Genomic DNA, 12,919 nt, shown 5'->3' with positions numbered 1-12,919 from the left:
AAAGAACTGCCGACTCAAAGAATACTTCCTTACAATAAAGCTTTTCATTATAACACTGTTCCTTTCATAGGTTGTGTATGGTCCTGAATCCCATATTATCACATAATAATAATGAAATTATATGTATAATGTACTTCATTATACGGCAGAATCATCCAGTGCACATTGTTCAGATGAATGAGAACTAAACTAAATCTTTTAGATCAAACCTTGAGGTTTATTTTAAGTGACTGGTTAACTGGTGATTTCTGCACAGTATTTTGATTGTTACTGCTCATTTATCATACAAATAACATAAAATATCAGTTACAAATTCTGGTGCCTAGATTATGACACAAATGAACTGCCCACCATTACAAATTTAAAATCACTCCTCAAACAGACATTAAAGACTCCATAAAGAACAGGAACAATAAAACATTCTGTAGTCAAGTTCATGATTAAGATAATCCAACCTACTCAAGAATTGATTATGTAAACATTAAGAAAACACATTTACTATGAGAAAACAAGGTTTTCATTTTTGTTTCCTCCTGATGTTAAGGTCTTGCCAGTCATGATTCCCCTAAACCCTGAAATCTGATAGCATATGTCACTGGAAGAAAAATTTGCTTTCCTCCTCAGGTCATACTTAAGAACAATTAACTTCAGTGGTATAATAATTGACTATTATACTACTATGTGGGAAGGCACACACAAAAAGAGGAGAGAAAAGCAACCTATCAACTTATATTGGTCCACATCTGGCAAAATAAATTATGCCAAACATCTTTCAAGAGCTATTTAGTTTGATTTTGCTTAAATAATACTTTTTTCAAAAGCAAATAGGATTGATTTCAATCATTTCAATATTTCCTGCTTGTGTACCAGAGAGAGAGAGAGAGAGAGAGAGAGAGAGAGAGAGAGATAGAGAGAGAGAGAGAGAGAGAGAGAGAGAGAGAGAGAGAGAGAGAGAGAGACAGAGAGAGAGAGAGAGAGAGAGAGTGAGAGAGTTTACACAGAAGTGCAAGCTTTAGTTGACATGCATTCTCTTTTACATGGGGTGGGGCAATTATGAAAAAATACAGTTCAGTGATTTTCAACTTATTCTTAAGACACATATTTACAACATTTTACTTACAATACAATGTTCTTAAAAATGTAAGGAAAAAAATGTCTGAATTTATGAGGAAAAGGAAAAAGAGGATAGTATAGAAATCACAGTAACATACATAGATAGATGCCATTATTAACTAACAAACAGTAGCAATGAATTGTATCAATTCATCAAACAGATACATATACCAAATGTGCTAACCTTTAAGCCATGGTCAACTGTAAGCAATACAGACCCTGCTCGTCTGTTACATTATGCAATGGTACATCAGGGTCTATACTGTTTGTTCTACTTATTACTTCTAACAAACTGCAAACACTCAGATTTGCCAGCACAATTTCAATGGAAGATCTGGGTCTGTGCAGTTTGTAGATGGACTTGTAAGTGAGTATATACAGTAAGTTAAGTGTAAGTGAACCCTGTCTCTCCAATTCTCAAGGTCCATTGATACAGTTCAATGACACTATAATAAGATGATGTAATATCAATAAATATTTAATACCATGATTACACTGTTGATATCTGCACAGACTTTCTTAACTCATTTTAAAAAATGATCTTTGCTGGTTTTTACTACACTGTGAGCACATTATTAGTTACATCATATTGAAGAAATGGGAGCCAAGAACCTTTCTCAAGTACATACAAAGGCCGCCCACCTGGGCATGTATCAAACCTACAACAGTATAATTACCATTCTGAAACTTTACTAATCAAGCTAACATAAACAAAGAGATTCCCACGTGTTTAGTTTTAAAACTATGTTCAATATTTTATATCCTTTTTTGTTTCTAGACTTCTGACAAAAATTCCAATACTGTCAACCAGCTTTCACATCAATCAAAATTGCTGTCAACCAGAAAATCTGAAAGTAGCTAGCTTTACAACATTCAAAATTCTGTCTGCCAGAAGACCTGAAAACAGTAACTTTTCAGAGTGGACCACATTCTGTTTCTAGCTGCTAGCCCAAAATCCATACATCTGAAAGTTAATTCTGAAACTATCCCAACAGCAGTTCAATACAAGCTCTGGAATCTTCCTGTAGAACTGACATAGCACTGAGAAAAAGTTTATATAAATTTAGAAATCCATACCTTGGTAGGCATTTTACATCCACTTGACTTGCCAAGTTAATCAGACAAATACATCCACATGTGTACATGCACAAGTAATGTTTATCAGTAATAGTATTAGTCCAGTCCTGTATGCTGAGTTTATTTCATATTGATAAACAGGAAGTACAAGCTTGAAAACTGGTACTATTTTAGGCATGTAATGAATAATAAGGAACTGTGAACATTTTTCATAATGGGGTGGGGTGGGGTGCGTGTGGGTGTAAACAAAATAAATAAATAAATAAAGTCCATGGAAAATGTTGATAAGCCACATATTTGTAAGAATGAACTCTGTCCACTGATAATTAACATTCAACTTAGGGATGAATACTGAACGGATTTGAAAAACAAAACAAAAAGAACCCAAAACAATGTGGACTGCGTTTATATTAAGCTGAACTTGGTTAGAAAGAATACATTAAATAGTTGTATGGTACAAGAATGCACACTAATCCCTCAAAACTCTGTGTGTGTATGTATATGTGTGTATATATATATATATATATATATATATATATATATATATATATATATATATATATATATATATATATACACACACACCCACACCCCATACATACATACACACACACATATATATATATATATATATATATATATATATATATATATATATATATATATATATATATATATATATATATACACACACATGCATACATTATGTTTCAGCAGACATAAGTTGTGTATTATTAATCGGAAGTGAGTTATACTGGATTACCCACATCATCACCAGCGCCACAAAATGGGGAAGGATCCAAATTCCAAAACAGATGTGCACCCTTGCAGATGAACCCCAATCATATTCCAGAGTATGAAGTCTCTAGCTGTGAAGAGGTTATTGTGTAAAATTACACATGGTTGGCCTGGAAGAACAGGATAATCACCACCTTCCTCTGAAAAACTTGGGGATAACTATAAACACAGAATCACACTGGTCAGACAAGCAGGTTGCATTCATTTTCCACCAAGTGAATGAATCAATAACACACATACTTTATGCATTTTATAGCCAACAGAAAACACTGTATTTGGAACATGAGATCATCACATAAACTTCTTCAGTCATCTCCATCTCATAAGACCACCCCTCTGAAAAACTAGTTGAATAAAAGTGGTGGCCTCTCTTGCAGTGGACAAATGGTAGAAATACACAATTTTAGTGTTGAGAAGGTGACCTCTGATCATGGGGTTGAGAGCGGTCTCTCAAGAAAGGGATCAATGCAACTTTGAGTAGAAACATAACTGTTTCATTACGATTCATCATACTAGTGCAGGGCCCCGACAGGCCGAGTGGTCTAAAGCACTCACCGTTCCGGATCACTGCCATCTCACCTCTGTCTGCATGGGTTCGAGTCCAAGGCTCGGCTAGCGTGGGTATGTGGGAAAGCCTGCCAGTAGCTTCTCGTGGGTCAGTGGTTCTTCCCTGGGTTTTCCAGGGTTCTTCCTCCGCCAGTTATACTGGCCGCCAAGTATAGCCTATCTTTTGCTGAGAAATGGCGTTAAACCCTACAACAACAACAACAAATCATACTAGTGCATTTGTCAGTAAATCAGAGGTCAGCTACAGTCAGAACTGTACAATAAAACCCATCTATGATTTACAGCTCACAGCGAAGATATTAAATACTATATAAAATTAAGTCAAAATGGGTTTTATAAAGATATTCTTTCTCAGCTGATTTCCTTCATTTGTGATGTGTGTGTGATCCGGATTTTTAACATAGCTTTAACAATTGTTCCGTCATGTCTCTACGATGTCTGCAGTTGTTGTTGTTGTTGTTGTAGGGTTTAATGCCATTTTTCAGCACATGACAGGCTATACATGGCGACCAGTATTAATGGTGGAGGAAGAACCCGGTAAAACCCCGGAAAGAACCACTGACCCATGAGAAGCTACAGGCAAGCTTTCTCACATACCCACACTGGCTGAATCCGAGACTTGAACCAACGCAGACAGAGGTGAGATGGCAGTGATCCGTAACAGACAGCACTTTAGACCACTCGGCCACTCAGGGCCCCTGATATGATGTCTGCATTGTGACAGTTTATAGTGATGTCTAGCGCCGGGGCATCATGCCACAGACATGTAGCATGATGTCCCACCCAGTCACATCCTGACACCAGGCTGACCAGTCTAACACTAATCTCTTAATGCTGAGCACCAAGAGGGGCAGCTGTTAGTACCATTTTTGTAAGTCTTTGGCATGACTCGGCCGGGGATTAAACCCATGACCTACCGTATCCAAGTTGGACGCTCTCACCACCAGGCCACCGGAGCGATCTTCATATGGAAATGCCTTTATAAGATTACTTCATATGGAAGTATTTTTATAAGGTGTTCTTTATATGGAAGTGTCCTTCATAAGCACGTAAATGCCATAGCAATGTGGAAATCATAAAAGGCAAATGGTGTAGCAATGAGGAAATCATGAAAGGTAAATGCCATAGCAATGTGGAAATCATGAAAGGTAAATGCCATAGCAATGTGGAAATAAAAAAAGGCAAATGGTGTAGCAAAGTGGAAATCATGAAAGGTAAATGCCATAGCAATGTGGAAATCATGAAAGGTAAATGCCATAGCAATGTGGAAATCATGAAAGGTAAATGCCATAGCAATGTGGAAATCATAAAAGGCAAATGGTGTAGCAATGTGGAAATCATGAAAGGTAAATGCCATAGCAATGTGGAAATCATAAAAGGCAAATGGTGTAGCAATGTGGAAATCATGAAAGGTAAATGCCATAGCAATGTGGTTATCATAAAAGGCAAATGGTGTAGCAATGTGGAAATCATGAAAGGTATATGCCATTGCAATGTGGAAATCATAAAGGCAAATGGTGTAGCAATGTGGAAATCATGAAAGGTAAATGCCATAGCAATGTGGAAATCATGAAAGGTAAATGCCATAGCAATGTGGAAATCATAAAAGGCAAATGGTGTAGCAATGTGGAAATCATGAAAGATAGAAGTTGTAGCAATGTGGAAATCATAAAAGGCAAATGGTGTTAGCAGTGTGGAAATCATAAAAGGTAAAAGGTGAAGCAATGTGGAAATCATAAAAGGTAAAAGATATAGCATTGAGCAAAATGAAGTCCTCATTCAAATTCTTTTATGTTTGTCATTTTAAGCATCTATGCTGATTAACAAAGGAAAAAAAGACCACGCCATGACATTCCATCAGACCCAATAGCCTCAAATGAAGCATTGAAATTCTGCCCCCCCCCCCCCAAGGCAATGGCACCGGATTTCATAAGACCCATTAGGCTCAAATGAAACATTAGAATTTTTAAACAAAGGCTATGACACAGCATTCCATCCCACCCAAAAGCTTTGGACTCTCAAAAAAGGAAATGGCATCATTCCATCAGACCCAAGCGAAGTCTTAGAATATCTAAAATTATGCAATGACATGTCACTACATTAGACCCCACCTCGAAAAGCCTTGGGATTTTCCCAAAAAGGCATTGACATATCATTACATCAGACCTAAATGAAGTCTTGCAATGTCGAAAAACAAAACTGTGCTGTGCATCAATGACAGTAGCCTTGATGCTGGAATAATGGCATATGTCCATTAGATGACCTGAAGATATTACGTATTACAAACATATATACTTGTTTGGTCCAACTGCAAATAGCATTGACCCAGATCTACCATAAGATAATGTACCAGCAGATCCGGGTCTTTAGGAGTATTCATTACGACAAACACAGACCCTGAGATCCCAGGAGCATAATGCAGTGGCAGGTTATGATCCATGCTGTTTACAGTTGGACTCCTCTTATCAGAGTATGGAGTTAAACCTGACTGACCAGAACATAACCTATTGAGGGGCTGATGGTTGAATATCTTCTCTGTGTTTGTTAAATGATCCCTCTCTAATCTAGACCAAAGATTTAGTACTGTAGTTTTGCACTGTATTTCTACTTCCAGGTTCACCAATATGTCAATATGTGGCTAGATTATAAACCCAAACTTAAATATGATTCAATATAGTAAAAGGCATCATCAGACCCAAAGGGAGGTCATTAACTTTTATCAAACATTGTGGCAAAGAGCCCTGCTGAATCATGATACAACCAGAGTCTGATTAAGACAGACTGATAAGGACAGCCTGCCTTAATTGATGTGGCATTAGTATAGTTTTCTAATGGGGAGTTTCTTCATTGGATGACCCAAAACATATTTTGTTATCATAATTGAGAGGCTGAGTGAAAAGAAGAAAAAATCCCAAACAATAAGAAGTGGTAACAAGGTGGTGGTCTTAGCAATATCTCTTGTGTCGTTTGATAGCTGACTCCAAAATCAGGAAGTACAAGAGTTAGGACTGATTATAGGACAGATTCAACAGTCAGGTACAAAATAAGTATAAATTTCAGAAACATGATGAGGTACCATGCATTACTACATGCAGCCATGATGTGATTATAAAGTATTGTAAAAGTGAGCCTTGCATTTTTTCATGCAAGGAGAAAATACCCCTTTGAAAAGTTACTAGCTACCCACTTGTATTAATTGATACTGCAAGTCAGGGATTTTACAGTATAAAAGAATCAAACTTTTCTGAGTTTCATATCTGATTCTTTTATCATTTTGTGTATAAAAAGCACATATCCCCCCTAAAAATAATACACCAAAAACCTGCAGAGCTGAATTTTGTTTCTTGTGTATAGATGAAGTATAATTTTAAAGGGACACAAAAATGGGGCATGTGATTCCAAACAAAGTATAATGCAAATGCCACCCTCCACTCCCAACAAAATAAACCCCCCAAATACAAGTACTGTCATATATCTTGGAAGGACCTCTTAAGAAAATCTCTACTGGTAAAATATTCAGGCACCCCAACTTAATATTAGCGGTCTTAAAATGGAATCTTTAGATTTGAGAAATGCACAAAGGTAAATCATACTTTAGTCCTATTATGAACTAACTAATCAGACTGCCCATAAAATGTGAAAGAATTAGTTTTCAGTGGTTTACTTAGACCTATTTTAAAATATATCTGTAAAGTTTTGACTCCCATTCCCATGTATTACAGAATGAACTTAAAAAAATCCAAAATCGTGCTGCCAGATTTTTTTACATTCAATTGTGATTACATACCAGGAAGCATGCTTCATTATTTAATAGGTTGTCATGGTAGCCCTTAAAGAAACAAAGCAACATATATATTATCTTTCTCCACAGGTGTTTAAATATAAATGCAAAAACCCTAGCTACCTCTGTCTGAGTGGGTTCGAGTCTCAGCTTGGCTAATGTGGGTATGTGAGGAAGCTTTTCAGTAGCTTCTTGTGGGTCGTAGGTTCTTCCCGGGATTAACCTGGGTTCTTCCTCCACCAGTTATACTGGCCGCCATGTATAGCCTATCTTGTGCTGGAAAATGGCATTAAACCCTACAACAACAACAAAAACCTAGCTAGCTATATTCCAACCAAATGAAAAAGAAATCTGCATGAATATACCGACAAGATATCTACTGCTGAAATTGAAATTAAGAGATCCGCACCTCACCCCATCATGGTAATTTTCCTTACAATATTAATCAAGACTGCATAAACTTCATATAAACCAAACTGATGCATTGTAAAATTTAGCGAGGTCAAATTTTGTGTGAAACATTTTCAGTCTTTGTTCTGCTGCACACTGTATTAAGAACATGCTGAAGAACGAAACTTAAAGAATACATACATCCTTAGTCTGGGCCCTAAGACATGTGAGAGGTTCATAAACAATCAGCCTCACTAGACTAAACAAGAACATATATGGGGCAACTATTTCATTTTTGGGGCAATTCATGATAATATATTACACAAATATTTACAATAGTTGCCCTATAAAATAAAAAAAGCCAAGTTATCTGAGGAAAAAGTAACAGCTTTATCATAAATGAAGATAACATCAGAGAAATATCTGTGTCTTTGTCATTAAATAGTCTAGTGGCTTTAAAAATATATCCTATTTCTTATTACAAATACAACGGTTGTGCTCTAGTCTACTGTATATTGCTGGTAGGTACATGTTCATGTACAATGTATGTACTCACTTAATAATATGCCAATTGCAAACTGCACAGACCCAGCTCTGCCATCGCATAATGTGCCAGCAGATCTGGGTCTGTGCATTTTGTTAGGAGTAATCAGTAGAAAAAGAAAACAACATAGACCCCGATGTGCTGGTGCATTATGATACAGCAGATCAGGCTCTTTGTTGTATACAGTTTGACTCAAATTATAAGCGAGTACATAAGGTAGACACAATATCAGGATGAACTCCAAACCGATATTCTCATTGCAAAGGCTCACTGACAAAGAAAGACTTGTTTTCCATTGTAGCACATAATGCATGTATTTTGCAGAATTTATGTATTACAAGGACTTTACTAATGATCTGCATATATCAATGGAACATTTAAATCCCAACTTGCATTTAACAATTAACTTCCAGTTTTCAACATCACAAATGTTACATTTAACCCATCTTTTTGAGAAACAGAGCTGCAAAAGTAGCACAATACACTGAATCATGAATATTTAGGTCAGTGTGACCAAGTCTTTAGCTATAATACTCCTAATGATGCAGTTACATACTGAACCATTTGTTTGGGGTGTGCTGTTTAACAAGTATATCTTGTACTGTGGTATGTGTACTACTTACTGTATATTTCCAATTAATCATTTTTGTAGCATTTCTATGAACAATGAAAATGTCTTTTCTTTCATATGAGTTTTGGACAGTTTCAATGGCTGTTTTTCTTATGAAAGAAATCAAAATATTTCTGACAGATGCATCTGTGGAGAAGATGGTTAAACTGCATGTCGTATATTCTGCCTAGAGCATGTGGAGCCTGAATTCTTATATGACTCAGTGTTGAATAAAAAGGCAAAATTGCTTGCTTGACTGCATTTATCAAAGAAAATCCTCGCAAGTATGATGTAAATTTAACAGACAACCTTGCTTTCCAATACAAGAGAGTTGTTGTTGTTGTTGGAGGGTTAAACGCCATTTTTCAGCACATGATAGGCTATAAATGGCAGCCAGTATTAATGGTGGAGGAAGAACCTGGGAAAACCCCGGAAAGAACCACTGACCCATGAGAAGCTACTGGCAAGCTTTCTCACATACCCACATTGGCTGAATCCGAGACTCGAACCCATGCAGACAGAGGTGAGATGGCAGTGATCCATAACGGAGAGCACTTTAGACCGCTCAGCCTGACTCGGGGCCCCAATGCAAGAGAGAGGTAAAAAAGTAACCATGGGTGGAATTTTGCACTTAGCTGCCCACTTGCCAACATTATATCATCCTATAGTAATCTTAATATTAGGCAAAAAGTATGTGTTTCCGATATTCTGACTGTCCCAGTTTTTCAATGCTGATCCTAACATTTCCCCCCAACCTCATAACATTTAAATAAAATAATAAATTCCAAACTTGATTTGTGCATCTGAGCCAGTTCTGCCCACTATTTGAAGCAATACATTCATTATATATATATATATATATATATATATATTTAAAAAAAACAACACATTCAACCTTCCTATCCTGATTTTAAAACCAGTGCAATAGGAAAACACTTTTTTGGGGGGCCTTAACTAAAAGTGATGTTCATTGAACTGGGCCCTTTTCTTTAGCCAGAATCCATTGGTAATTCTTTGTCTACCATAATCATTTCACAGAATAGAATAGAGTTGTAATTTTAATCATAAATAAAATCTCTCAAATTGATAATTTTACACAGTAAGATTTAATATTTGTACATTTTTCTTTTTTAAACTCTAATTATGGCTTTCGATAAAAGTTTTAAAAACTGCTACCAGTCATCAATGCAGCCAGTGTTGTGAGGATGTCAATTAAATTAAACAGTAGCCTACTGCACATAGCTTTTACTTGTCATCATGTAAGGATGTTTTCCAAAGTCATTGTTCACTTAACGAGACTTAAACAGAATTATAAGTTTCAAGAAACTTTCACTTCTTGTTCATTTGTCAATATTATTCTGCATCTTCTACACATTCTCAATAATCTTGTAAATGTACTGCAATCCATATTGTCCTTTATTGCAACATCTGCAACATAAAAATTTCTGGTGATACACATCCCTCCTAGTTATGTAACTCTGTAAGCAATAATGCATAGAAAATGAACGAGATGCTAAAATTAATCAAAATCACTGGACCATGAACTTTGTCACAGTGACCTAACTTTTGCTGACAATTATAGCATTACATACAACATCTTTTAATATCAATTTATGTGACTCTATGAGGACTATCATGTGAGAAAATTATTCCAATGCAATCCCTATCCCAAGAGTTGATGCTAGATGGATGGACATCCTTAATCCAGGAGCCCAAATTACCCTATATCTGGCCAAACGAGAACGACTTAATCTGCAGAGCAAATTTATGACTATGCTTGAAAAGTTAATATCTATAACTGACAAAACCAACATCACAGACCTGTATAAATGTATGCAGTATGGTAACTGATAGTGAAAGCGAAAACATTTGCAGCAACAACCCTTATCTAAAAAAAAAATGAATCTTCTTCTTGCACTATCAGGTAACACGTAAAATGTAATCAAAGATTATATCCATTGGACTGCAATAAACATCTACTGTACCATCTATACTCACTTATAAGACAGGACCAACTACAAACTACACTGATCCAGATCAGCCACTGCAGATTTGTCAGGAGTAATCAGTAGAATAAACAACATAGTCACTGATCTGCAGGTGCATTATGTTATGGCAGATCAGGATCTTTGTTGTTTGCAGTTTGACTCGACTTATAAGTAGATATATACAATACTACGGCAAAGTGTTATGCCTTGGAAGTCATGTTGTTATTGTTCTTGTTGTTGTTGTGGGGTTTAACACCTTTATCAGCACATGATAGGCTATGCATGGCGGCCAGTATCAATGGTGGAGGAAGAACCCAGGAAAACCTCAGGAAGAACCACCAACCCGCAAGAAGCTACTGACAAGCTTTCTCACATGGATGTCATGTACAGTAAATAATACACTATCTACACCCACACTTAATATTTACCAATATTTAAATTGACAGCAAGTTATAAATTTCTCAAGTATTTTCCAATGCATACACATTATAATAATCCTAACTAAGCTCTTGCTAATATTTGATAGACAAGAAGATCAATATGTCTAGAGATTGCTCAATCTGAATGCCAAAGGCAGTTGGCCAAAAAATCTTCCTAGTATGCTACTTTCATGACATTTAAATGTTCTTTTATTTTAAGTAACATAATTCATATTTGTTGACAGATTGATATCATTTATAAAAACTTGAAAGCCCTTCATGTCAGGATGTTTTCTGTCCAATCTGGTCTAATTCTGGCCAGAGTTTATCTTTCATATAGTGGGCTGTGTATGAATGGAAAGGGTACATGTAACACTGCATGCCACCCCCACCCCACCTGCTACAATTTGCAGGGAACATACATATTTGTTTAAACATCAGTGCCTGGAATGGACTGATACTCTACTGCCAGCAAGAATCTCCAGGAATTCAAGAAAAGATGTTTCTTCTTTTAAATTGCTGAGTGTTGAAACCATCTCTGATGTTTCTGACAAAAGCAGAAGTGTCAAATTCGGTAGCCTGGAAGCAATATTGAATGCAAGAATGGCACCATTTTCATTTAGAACCAGCCAGTCATCATTAAAAGTCTTTTGGTGAAAACCCTATGCCAATATGGTCATCCACTGAGGAGTAGTACCAAAAACAAGATTTTCGATAAGGCTGCCATAAAAAGCCTTTGAGTGTCAATTCTATGTTGATATGACCATCCATCCAGAAGCAGTAGAAATATAATTTTTAAAATGGCCACAAATGGATTCAGTCAGATCAGCACTATTTTAGTTTAGAACCCATTAGATATCACAAGAAGTCTTATAGTGTAAACCCCATACTGATATATGAATGTCCATTGAGCAATTGTAGAGACAACAAAATTCCAAAGATAGTAGCCATTCTTGCATTCAATATGGATGTCAAATCAGCACCAATTTCATTTAGGTCCATGTACATATCACAAGAAATCTTCTGGTGAAAACTTTATATCAATATGATCCTCGATCAGAGATGAGTAGCAATAACAATTTTCATGATGTTCACTGTTCTGGACATACTGCATGTCAGATTAGCACCTTTTCATTTGGTAACTAAACATACTAAAAAGTCATCTGGATGGTGTTGCTGTTGTAAGGTTTAATGCCTTTCTTCAGCATACATGGTGGCCAGCATCAATGGTGGAGGAAGAACCTGAAAAAAACTCGGAAAGAACCAATGACCCACAAAAAGCTGCTGGCAAGCCTTTTCAAATTTCTACATTGGCCAAGCCAGAGACTTGAACCCATGCAGACAGGTGAGATGGCAGCAATCTGTAACAGTGAGTGTTTTAGACCACTTGACCACTTGGGGCCCCAAGAAGTCATCTGGTCAATAGAACTTCCTGAGGCGATGATTACAGGTAACACAATTTTTAAGATGGCATTCACAATGTCCATACTGGATGTCAGACAAGCACCATTTTTATTTAGGATGAACTAGACATCATAAATCCTTAGTTAAAAACCATGCATAAACGTGGACATCCATTCTGGAGGAGTAGCAAAAACAAGATATTTATGATGGTGACAATGGTGGCCATAT

General features: G+C 36.4%; 1 protein-coding gene across 7 annotated transcripts in view; it reads right to left on the bottom strand.

Moving 5' to 3' along the window:
- The window catches only part of LOC149778269 (rap guanine nucleotide exchange factor 1-like), a 170,554-nt gene that overhangs the window by 85,724 nt on the left and 71,911 nt on the right, over window positions 1–12,919 (bottom strand). Inside the window, exon 1 of one of the 7 annotated variants that reach the window (XM_089939075.1) lies at window positions 2,191–2,269. The exons of the other annotated variants lie outside the window; for them this stretch is intronic. Within the exon in view, the coding sequence (XP_089795201.1) occupies window positions 2,191–2,202 (12 nt within the window). The 5' untranslated portion in view covers window positions 2,203–2,269. Of the gene's footprint in view, window positions 1–2,190; window positions 2,270–12,919 lie in introns of those variants that run through there. 7 annotated transcript variants of the gene reach the window in all.

Source organism: Sinohyriopsis cumingii, chromosome 17, assembly GCF_028554795.1.
Source record: "Sinohyriopsis cumingii isolate HCF-2022 chromosome 17, ASM2855479v2, whole genome shotgun sequence".
In the NCBI taxonomy this organism is placed as follows: domain Eukaryota; kingdom Metazoa; phylum Mollusca; class Bivalvia; order Unionida; family Unionidae; genus Sinohyriopsis; species Sinohyriopsis cumingii.
Note: the sequence above shows the minus strand (reverse complement) of the source record. Positions and strands in the feature narration are given on the sequence as shown.